Raw genomic sequence first — 12,122 nt, 5'->3', positions numbered from 1 at the left:
GTTCAAGAACCGATGAAAAGGCAAAGAGTTAGAGTAAGGATCAAATAATAGAGGGTTTTTGAATATTAATAATAATAATACAGTTTACCAGTTTAAAATATCTTGAAAATTATCAATGATTATGTCAATTTAAATTAGCTAACAATATAGGTTGTTGTAGTTCATTTACGTCGCACTAGAGCTGCACAATGAGCTATTGGCGACGGTTTGGGAAACATCCCTGAGGATGATAAGAAGACATGCCATCACAATTTTGATCCTCTGCAGAGGGGATGGCACCCCCGCTTCGGGTAGCTCAACGACCTGCACGCGAAGTTGAGCACTTTACGGTAGCACAGTTTAACGAGGACCGATACCGCACACCCTCGGTCCCTACGCAGACTGATCCGAGTGGTCACCCACCCGCACACTGACCACAGCCAGTGATGCTTGACTTCGGTGAACCGTGTCTTAACGATCAGTCCACTGCGGGACACTAACAATATAAGAGAATTTAAAATATTCTAATTGTTTTTAATTTACTCTTTGTGTTAGGTGCAAAACACAGGTTTTTCTTTGGATTTCTCAACTTCCTGATGTATTCGAATTATAAAATTAAAATTGCGAATTCCACTTGTAGTTGGTTTGTTCATTTACGTCGCACTAGAGCTGCACAATGAGCTATTGGCGACGGTTTGGGAAACATCCCTGAGGATGATCCGAAGACATGCCATCACAATTTTGATCCTCTGCAGAGGGGATGGCACCCCCGCTTCGGTAGCTCAACGACCTGCACGCGAAGTTGAGCACTTTACGGTAGCACAGTTTAACGAGGACCGATACCGCACACCCTCGGTCCCTACGCAGACTGATCCGAGTGGTCACCCACCCGCACACTGACCACAGCCAGTGATGCTTGACTTCGGTGAACCGTGTCTTAACGATCAGTCCACTGCGGGACACTAACAATATAAGAGAATTTAAAATATTCTAATTGTTTTTAATTTACTCTTTGTGTTAGGTGCAAAACACAGGTTTTTCTTTGGATTTCTCAACTTCCTGATGTATTCGAATTATAAAATTAAAATTGCGAATTCCACTTGTAGTTGGTTTGTTCATTTACGTCGCACTAGAGCTGCACAATGAGCTATTGGCGACGGTTTGGGAAACATCCCTGAGGATGATCCGAAGACATGCCATCACAATTTTGATCCTCTGCAGAGGGGATGGCACCCCCGCTTCGGTAGCTCAACGACCTGCACGCGAAGTTGAGCACTTTACGGTAGCACAGTTTAACGAGGACCAATACCGCACACCCTCAGTCCCTACGCAGACTGATCCGAGTGGTCACCCACCCGCAGCCAGTGATGCTTGACTTCGGTGAACCGTGTCTTAACGATCAGTCCACTGCGGGACACTAACAATATAAGACAATTTAAAATATTCTAATTGTTTTTAATTTACTCTTTGTGTTAGGTGCAAAACACAGGTTTTTCTTTGGATTTCTCAACTTCCTGATGTATTCGAATTATAAAATTAAAATTGCGAATTCCACTTGTAGTTGGTTTGGTTTGTTCATTTACGTCGCACTAGAGCTGCACAATGAGCTATTGGCGACGTTCTGGGAAACATCGCTGAGGATGGTCCGAAGACATGCCATCACAATTTTGATCCTCTGCAGAGGGGATGGCACCCCCGCTTCGGTAGCTCAACGACCTGCACGCGAAGTTGAGCACTTTACGGTAGCACAGTTTAACGAGGACCAATACCGCACACCCTCAGTCCCTACGCAGACTGATCCGAGTGGTCACCCACCCGCAGCCAGTGATGCTTGACTTCGGTGAACCGTGTCTTAACGATCAGTCCACTGCGGGACACTAACAATATAAGACAATTTAAAATATTCTAATTGTTTTTAATTTACTCTTTGTGTTAGGTGCAAAACACAGGTTTTTCTTTGGATTTCTCAACTTCCTGATGTATTCGAATTATAAAATTAAAATTGCGAATTCCACTTGTAGTAGGTTTGGTTTGTTCATTTACGTCGCACTAGAGCTGCACAATGAGCTATTGGCGACGTTCTGGAAAACATCGCTGAGGATGGTCCGAAGACATGCCATCACAATTTTGATCCTCTGCAGAGGGGATGGCACCCCCGCTTAGGTAGCTCAACGACCTGCACACGAAGTTGAGCACTTTACGGTAGCACAGTTTAACCCGGAATTATAATGTTGCCTAAAGCCGGCTTTAGCCTTAGTCCGCCATTGTTCATACAGCATTCTTACTGTATTCTCGAAATTTATAAAAACGTTCTATTTTCGTTTTTACTTACAGCGTTATTACAAGTAAAGTTAAACAGCAATTAAAAATATGTTTGACTTTTTGTTCCTTTTGAAAAAGATAAATTTTACGTAATAAATTTTATTAATATAATTGTCCTAATTTCAATAAAATTTTAAATTTCAAACAATTATTACTTAATAAGGAAATTTTACGCATATTTAAATTTACGTAAATTAGTGTTTGATTTAAATTAAATGTGATTCACATCGTAAATAAAAGCAAAAAAAAGAGGCCAAAGAAAATTCAGTATCAGAATAAGTATGAGAGTTTATAAACAAAAAGAAATTGAGAGTTCAATTACTTTCTCTACGTAGTTCATTATAGCAAATATTAATTATTCTTATTTAAAATCGATTGTAGCATTAGAACCAAATATTACTGAAATAGTCTATGCGTAGCCTTCTGCTTTAAAAAACAAAAAAATTTTGAAAAATACAACACAACTCATTTAAAACTCATTCATTTTCCCGCTTTTTAATGTACTTTTTTTTAAAAACAATTTTTCGTATTTTCTTTTCACAATCTTTAATGTTTCCCATGTTTTCTCTATATTTTTAACTTATTTTATAATTTCTATATACTTGCAGCTTATGCACAGTAAATTATATCGTGAGTAGTTTTCTAAAGTACTCTATACTAAAGATAAATGAACACAACTGATAAATTTTATAAAATAAACTTTATGAAGAAAATGTATTCGAAACAAAATATACATAACTGATACAATTTTATAATTTAAAAATGATAAACTTAATGAAGATGCTGTATCCCAAACATAAATAAACAAGTATAATTTTATAATTTATATGTGATGAAACTTAATGGAGACAGTATAATTAATAAAACATTCAAACTACATAAATAAACAAAACTAATACAATTTTATAATTTACGTATAACAACTTAAAGAAAATACAATATACCAAACATCATATTACTGTATGAGATGAATTTTTTTTAACTTAGTGAGTGTATGTATTCTGACGCATGTAACCCAGCTTTGTAGGTGGTAAATCTCTCTATACAGTGCTTTTAAACCTGCAAAATACTTTAGGTTAACCCCGCAATCTATGCAGAGTTAAAAAGTGTTTATTAATTTGAGGTACCAGAACACTTCTTTAAAAAAAAAAAAAAAAACTTTTTTTTGTTAAGACATATTATAAAGCTGCATATATACGGCTTTAAATATCTGTATACGAACCAAATTTAACATAAATATATTGCATTCTTTCAACCTGGCAAAATAATATGAATTATTCTATTTTTAAATGAGATTATTTTCTTAAAAATTAAACAGCATTAAAAATAAATGAACTCTTTTTTTTAATTTTATGACGTAGAGAGCAGAATTTATGGAGATCTGCAGCAATATCTTCATAAATCCAAATTTGTTTTTAACCTCAACGATTCATCATCATCATTGGTGGCACAACAGCTCACAGTGGGTCTTCCGTAGAAGATTTTTTCATTCTTTTGCAGGCTCTCCAGTACTTTAGAATTAGAATTAAGTCTTATCAGGTGGCATGCTAAGAATATGTAGGAAGACTTGACTGTGTGTCCTACTGATTAACCCATTTTCGACCAAGCTTGCGCAACTACACCATTTCAATAAATATGTTTTTATTAACACTGTAACGTATATTTTTCACTAATTTTATTTCTTTGCTGTAGTCAGGGGTTCTTAAGACATCGATAAATTATTTATAATTCAATTGGATGTAAACACTTTCTGTTGAGAAATATCTACTCAAGTTTTTTAACTTAAAACAGTTATTGACAAATGATGCTTTTTGAAAATGTATAGTTATTCATTTTGAGATTTATCATATGTTTTTATGAGAGATTAAAGTTACAAGTTAGTAAATAAAAAAAAATTATACAACAAATTTTATTAAAAAAAAAACAACTAAATGGTTTGCTCACTGACTTGAATGGTGCCTATACGCCCATGGCAACATTGTCACAGAACGTTACAATTTTGCAGAAGAATTTTTCATTCGGGAAGGGAAAAAGTTTGGTCTTCTTTTCTGCATTATTTTTCGATTTTTTTTCCTTTTCGTTTCTCACCTGAGATTTTTGAAAAAAATCGGTAATGACTGGCTTCAGCTAGAATTTCTAATTAATAATATAAAATTAAAAATAGTTCGCAAAAGTTTATATGATATTTCGATCTGGAAATGATGTTCTTGCTTTCATTTTTTCTTTAAAGAACATCATGTTTTACATACATATATTTGAGTATTTATTTTTTAAACAGTCTTACTCACGTGATTTAGGAGTCAATCTTGATTTTGTGAGTCGCTGCGCAGACTTTACGATTTTTAATTTATGTACGAATTTGAACTTATTATTATTGTTTAATGTATTTATGAATTTTAATTTGTGATGATTCACAAAATTCGAAAGAGGAAGTGATTAGTGCATTTTTTCCGCCTACAAAATTCAGGAATATCGCCTATAATATTAGAAATAAAAATATATAACTTTTAAAATTCATTTTTATTTTATAATTTATTCTGTAAACACAATGTATCTATTATTTTAAATTAGTAATTGCTATAATTAAAAGTATCTTAAAGCAAAATATTAGTGCTAGGGAAGTTTGTGGCAGAAAACCAGAAAAAATTCTGCCACAGGGCCAATACACATAATTTTATTTCTTAAATAAAATATAATTTTTCATACACAAAATTTTTTTGTGTCTCAACTAGTTTAATGTAAGCATATTTCAATGAAAACAATATCACATTTTATAAAATTTCAATGCTTGGCCAAAATGGGCAGGGGTAATTGTGGCACTAAGTGAAAAACTCTGAAAATTTTTATACCATAAATATTTCAAATGCAATATAATTTTTTAAACTAACATTTATAACTAAATTACCTTCTAACGCAAAATATATCACACCTTTAGAGTAAGTAGTTCAAGAAGCTTACTTCTAACAAGAATCGCGATATTAGACTTTAAATTCGCACGAGTATGAATCGTGATATTGGATTTTAAAAAATGTGAAAATACAACTAGCAATATTGAATTCTTAAATCATTCAAATACGAATCCCTAGATCACGTAAATACGAATTGCAATGTGTAGGTTTTAAGTCATGTATAAAAATATCACAATGTTTGATATCACAAACGTGTGAATACGAATTGCAATATCGGATTTTCAAAACGTGTGAATATGAATCTCGGTCTTAGATATTTAAAACACGTGAATATGAATCTCAGCCTTAGATTTAAAACTCGCACGAGTATGAATTGTGATATCGGATTTTAAAAACACAATAATGCAAATAGCAATATTGGATTTTTAAAACCATGTGAAAAGAAATTGCGATGCACGATTTTCAAACCATGTGAATACGAATTGCAACACATAGTTTTTGTGTCAGGTACCCCTTGAGTACAACAATCCCTGAATGGGTTAAGAAGCATCTGTCTTAATATCAATTATGTTATTAATTCAATGTCCTGGTGCAGTACTTGAAGCTAACTTTCAGTTATTAATGATTTCAACAAAAAAAAAATGTCCACAGGAACACAATTATGTAGCTCAAATAAATTATTAAATGAAAATAAGATTTTTAATACCCCAAATCGAATCACTGTGAAGGGAAAGATTAACAACACCACAGTCTGTAGACAACGACTTGTTGATTAAACTTGTCTTAGGAACAATGAGATTGGGAATGTTCGTCTCTATGTACAATTTGAACACACTGCATTTCTCGATGGCACAGGGTTGGCGGAGGAGGACTTTTGTTTCCCACCGCATGCAGTCATTCACCTGCAGAGCTTCTTTCCAAACTGCACGGGCCAAATTCACGATGACGGCATTGTACGAGGTGCTGGCGCATTCTTTCACGAGGACAAGCGTCAAGTGTTCGGGAATGTGAGGCACGATGACAATGAACTTCAATCCGAGCAAATATTTCGAAGTATCCAAGGAAAAACGCATGCAATTCAATTGGTCTTCCAAACAGGGCCCCAACTGTTCGGTATGGAAATTGAAAAAATAAGAGTAGCTCAGCAAAGAATCGTTGACGTGGTAGGTGACCCGGTTCCGGTTGTTCGGCTTGACGCAGGACAGAACGGCAGACGGCAGAGCGCTCTTTTCCGTATCCGACATGTCGTCGAAACACACGTACTTCAAGAATGGTGTCAACTCTTTTAAAATGTTTTCTTCGCTCACCGGGATATTTAATCGGCAACACTGTATCGGGGCCCACCTCAACAAGGCTTCGAACACCATGAGCTCGCTGTCGATGTTCAGTTCGCGGCTGGTGATTATTTCCATGACGGCCTCGCAACTGAGTCTTTCAAACGACTTGCTTCTGAGTAAAATGAAACCAGCGTCTAATATCAGCTTCAGTGCTTTTTCTTTGAGGGATATCAGCGAATACAAACAAGCGTCGTTGTAGATGTTACACACATTATTGATGGTGATGACGCTCTCCAGAAAGCGGGCACAATAATTAACCAAGGGATCTATTTGATATTTGTGGGCGGCGCATAATAAATCTCGAGCGTCAAGCCAATTTTCAAGAACTGATTTACCACAGTAAACATACCTGCAAAATAAATATAATAAATTTAGATATTGAAACGAGGCAAACGACTTCATACCTATTGTAAACATAAATACTAAACAACCCTAGCAACAATTATTTCACCTTGGCCCCCATAGGGTTCAATATTTTTCCTATATGAACATGCATCGAGGGACCTATATTCGGACGTCTAGATTTTAATGATCAGGGGCCAAAAAAAAAGCACTATCTCTTCCATGTGCAGTATTCCCCTTGTCCACACTATTCTTTTCTTTTAGAATGCTTCACTCTCCTCATAGAGTGTCATTCTAGGCAAAGGGCAGAATATATTAATAAAAGAACCAGAATATATTAATAAAATCGTCGCCTTGTCCGTATTCCCCCCCCCCACACACACACACATTAATATTTGTCCCTCCAAAATGCTTTACCCTCGATGCAGTCTAATTCTAAAAGATAAACGAACGACTTTTTGTTTTAAAATATTGAACTGAAAAATTGCTCCATCAACCATAGTGATACTAAAAAATAAAGGACTTTTGAAAACATTAAACCAAAATTAAATACTTTTAACGGCCGTTATTTTCCAAAATAAAAATTAAGCAGTCTTTAAGGACTTTTAAGGATTGTGGGAGCCCTGAATAAGCACCTTTTGAGTACTTTTATAATCACTCAAAAAATATTTTTAAGTACTTATTTACAAACTACTTATTTACATTAACAAACTATAACGTTACTATTTAACAAAATCCAAAGACTTCACATGATCATGATAAAATAACTAATTTCTGACAAAGAACTCTTTTCTTGATTATATTAGCCATTATAAAATGATCAAGAGATTTTTCGGTTCGATATCAGAGGGTGGAAAATGAACCCTGAAATTGTGAATATCTTGCAAAATGCAGCAGAGTTGCACATGAAAATGCAGGAATATCACCGAACTCGGCTCATGCGACACACACGCGAACTCCCAAGAATTACATCAAACAAGTAAAATGATTTTCGCTTTCACACGCTATGGACGGATGGTATGGCAAAATGGACTATGGTAGAATGAATTGTGAAAACGCTGAAAAGAAAAATGAGAAAACTACGCTTTCGCCTAATGTGTGGCGAAAATCGACATAATAAAGAAAAAAAACTCATTTTCAAAAACAGAAAATTAAGCACTTTTTAAAAGCACTCAATAAAAAACCACTTTTAAGGGTCGAACCGAAAAAAAAGCATAGTTAAGAACATTTTTTAAAAAAGCTACGCATCATGGAAAAAATGGAATTCCGGGCTACACCCAGAATACAATCACCCCTTATTAATACTTTTTTTCAGACGGTGTAAATTAGTGATTTTTTTAGAAAAATACACATTTCATTCAAATCAATGATTTAAAAGTTAAATCAATGGATTTAAATTGCATCAACTCTGTTCATATCATTAATAAAAATTTCTTACATTAGCAACATTTCCACAATGTGAGGTTCAATATCTTCAATGACAACTTCTCCGTTCTTTCTTTCGCAGAATTCATTTTCTAGCATAAGTCGAAACACGGGACTTTGAGAAGACAAAATCAACTTATGAGCAGGAAAACGCCAACGACCTCCATTATTACTCTTAACAATTATAGTCAAATCACTGAACTCTTCTGACTTGAATAAATGTTCACCTGCACCCGAGTAGGATGCATTCGGTAACATATTCATCTTATAAATTAGGTAACTGAAAAAAATAAGAACAATTAAACCAACTTTATTAATCAGTTGTATTAAGGTAGAATATAAAATTTTCATTATGAACTGACTGTTAAAAAAGGCAAGTTGGAAGAAAAAAAAAGCTTTTTTTTCAATAAAAAATATTTTTTTTCAATTCGTCTTTACAAAATATTTTATCTTAAAAATGGACAGTATACTTTGGGATTATATCTTCGGCCATTTTCGTACTTTGGTATTATCCCGTCCATCATTTTTGCTATAAAGCAAGGTTGCAAAAAACTTGGGTTTTTCCAGAAATACTCAACCTGGGTGGGGTTTTTGGGCTTTTTCATGTTTTATCTCTTCAAAAGAGAGGGTAAGGATAAGTACCTTATTTTAAATAAGCTTAGATTAATAATTAAGTTTAATTTTATGAATTAACTTAACAATAGGTAATTAAAGTGTAATTTTTAATTAATACAAACAAATTGGTGCAAAAGTCTGAATGTACAATCAGTACATCACAGTAGTGCAGTGTTTCCCAAACTTATGACTTTTGCATACCCTTTCTAAATATTTCGTAACGGTGTGTACCACTAATAAAAAATAAATGTATTTTTAACAAGAAAAAAAATTGCACAAAAGTAAAAGTTACTGGCTGTTGACACCACTAATTATTAACTGTTAACTCTGCTAAAAATAACCAATAGAAAAATATGTAATCGTAAATTTTCATAGCTTGCTTTGTTTTTAAATAAATAAAAAATTTAAATTTTCGTTTGTTACAAGATATTTCCCATAAGAACGCGCACGGCTAAACTGTGCCTGTACCCTTGGGGGTACGGGTACCACACTTTAGGAAACACTGCAGTAGTGGAAATTGGTTGAAATACATGTTAATGATAGAGACATGACAGATTTTTGCAACTTTATGGTTGCCCTAGGCAAATATCCAGCTAGTTCGACATCACTGGAACAAGTATTTTCTACACGTGGACTGGTTTGGTCAAAATTGAGAAATAGACTGGGTGTACAAAAAGCGTTAAAATACATAAGTATTTAAGATTGAAGAAGTATAACACTGATAACCTAATCGATTTATGTTTTTCCTCTGTCTGTGTTTATTTTGAATTAAAATCCTTATGAAATAACTTTTATTGTAGAATGATTTATAGTCAGATTATTCTGTTTTTTTTTTAATACGAAACCTATACATTTTTCTTCATGAATTCCACAAATAATTTTCTTTTTAAATTGCTATTAGTTTTTCTTCCATGGGTTCTTTTTTTAAGCTAGACTACAAATATATTTCAATAGAATAGCTCTTTAATATAACAGAACATAAAGAAGAAATCAATTTTAGAAAAACCCACTTTAGGGTGGGTTTTACTGGGTAGGTGGGTTTTTTGAAACCCTGCTATAAGATAGCTCCTATGAGTCCTATACCAATAACCGAAAAGGTTATTATGTTTACTGTGTATTCCTTGACTATGCGAATAAGTTTTGTCTAGCCTGTTTAAATACACTGTTGTTGTTTTTTTACCCTGTTGTAAAATTATTCAAATTTTGGATTTGCCTAGCATTGAAGGCAGTGCAGCGGCATATTTTTAAGAGGATCGGATAATTTCTCCCAAAAAAAAGTGTGCAATGTCCACAATAAGCAATGTAAAGGGGTGTGATAAACGAGTAGCTATTCGAAAGGCCCTTGATTGGAGGGCTCAAAACTCCCGTTCCTGACTGCCCACCGGCTTATTTACTACTGGTTGCAAGAATTAACATGAATTGAATGGGAAGAAAAACAGCTGGATTTGATAGGAAAGACAATTGTTGATTGGAACAATTATATGAGGGAAGTGTGCACTCATAGCCTGTGATGGCACTAAAGGATTTGCACATTTTTCACGAATGTTGCAAGATCGACGGGATAATCCCAAAGTACAAAATGGACTTGATGCAATATATATTTTTTATTTTGCAAATGGATCTTTTACAAATTTTTTTCTATGAACCACAGAGTCATGGACATAATTTATAATTTTAAAAATGTAACTCATAGAAAAACATAGTATTTTTTTCACATGCAATGTCCTGCTCTACTATATGTGAAATACTATAGTATTTCAACCCTGGCAGAATTTTACATTAATTTTAGATTCAGAAAATTACAAATACATTTTTCACAAATACAGAACAAGTTGCTCGTTTGGTTACATTGATTTTAAACAAAACCATAAAAACAGATTCTATTTGTATTACACTTTGAAATTACTATTTTTACGAAAATGGATAAGTGGAGAGATCTCCGTATTGTGAACTGGGGCTGCTTAATCACTGAGTCTTGGCAAATTCCCGGCAGCGGCCCTCGAGAAACTTTAAAAAAAATTTAAAAAAACATCACAGAAAAGGACAAACTCAAAAGACAAATGGGCTTGCTTTTTTAAAAAAAAAAATAACAAGCTTAAATTAAGCATTTTGGCGATTTTCTTTTCTTTTATAACCATTGTTAAACAGCAAACCCAATTTTTTGGGATTTCGACTACCAATGTTCAACTCTATAGCCTTGTAATTTCGAACCCAATCCAGATCACAAGGGAACTACTGGATCAAGTATTAGAAGAAATTTGCTCTTGTGGAGGACTTTTAGATGGAACTAACCCGCATTTGCGTTACATAGTAATCTCCAACAGCAAGTCTGACAGCAAGTGAACTGTAACCCAGATAAGTCTAGGTTTGGCAAGTTTCGGACAATAGAGGGTTTTAAGATCAAAAATCCCTGTCCCTGTCCCCTAATGTCCAAGGCATGTCGAAAACCCTTTTTAGACTGAAACAATTGCTAAAAAATTAAAAGTTTAGTGCATAAATAATTAATAGTTAATATAAATTAGTCATAAATATAATTACCTATAAAATTTCAAATCATCAATCAATTATAGAGTTGGGATATTTTCTTAGTTAGATTTGTTACGCCAACTACAGTCGCCAAATAGATTTTAAACGTGCAAATTTAAAAAAAAAAAAAACTTGTTATGAGCTTAAATTTGTTACAAGTTATACCTTTCGAGTTGGTCCCTTTCTGTGATGTTTTTTTTTTCAGAACCTATTACCAGTTACGTTTTTCCTACTATGAGTATGAGCAAAAAAAAATTATATTTATTTAATATTCTTTTGAAGAGAACTTACGTAGAAACAGCAAAAAATAACACTTCTTATTCGTCTATTTATTTAAAATAATTAACTGTACATGTCAAGTAAGAAAATTACATATTAATCATCATAAAAACACATTTAAGAATAAGAAAAATGGAAAGAAATTTTAGCACTTATAAATCAAAACATAACTTACTAACTGATAAGAATAAATATACTTTGTTTACTGTTTGTTTTTGATACTTTGACATAAGGCTTAACACACAGACAAACAACAAATTTATTGCCACAACAATCAGCTACGAGCTACTCATCTTTGTATATTTAACAATCTACTGCATATTGCTAACCCAATTTAAAAAGTTCCAAATAAACAACACTTGTTTTAATATTCAGATATAATTCACTG

The 12,122-nt window shown here is 33.5% G+C and overlaps 1 protein-coding gene across 2 annotated transcripts; it reads right to left on the bottom strand.

The window, feature by feature from the left end:
* Positions 1 to 2,982: 2,982 nt before the first annotated feature.
* On the bottom strand, positions 2,983 to 12,122 carry LOC107447302 (BTB/POZ domain-containing protein 3). 2 transcript variants are annotated; one of them, XM_016062176.4, is made up of 3 exons: positions 11,910 to 12,122; positions 8,328 to 8,594; positions 2,983 to 6,896 (listed from the first exon to the last, which is right to left on the bottom strand). In XM_016062176.4, the coding sequence occupies exons 2-3, from the start codon at positions 8,576 to 8,578 to the stop codon at positions 5,891 to 5,893; spliced, it is 1,257 nt and encodes a 418-aa protein (XP_015917662.1). In that variant the 5' UTR covers positions 8,579 to 8,594; positions 11,910 to 12,122; the 3' UTR covers positions 2,983 to 5,890. The 2 variants fall into 2 exon arrangements, with proteins under 2 accessions (XP_015917662.1, XP_071041458.1); XM_071185357.2 differs by lacking the exon at positions 11,910 to 12,122 and adding an exon at positions 11,747 to 11,870.

The sequence above is a fragment of the Parasteatoda tepidariorum genome, chromosome 7 (assembly GCF_982258835.1).
Source record: "Parasteatoda tepidariorum strain Cologne lab strain chromosome 7, Ptep-v5.0, whole genome shotgun sequence".
Classification (NCBI taxonomy): domain Eukaryota; kingdom Metazoa; phylum Arthropoda; class Arachnida; order Araneae; family Theridiidae; genus Parasteatoda; species Parasteatoda tepidariorum.
This window is presented reverse-complemented; position numbering and strand designations above follow the sequence as displayed.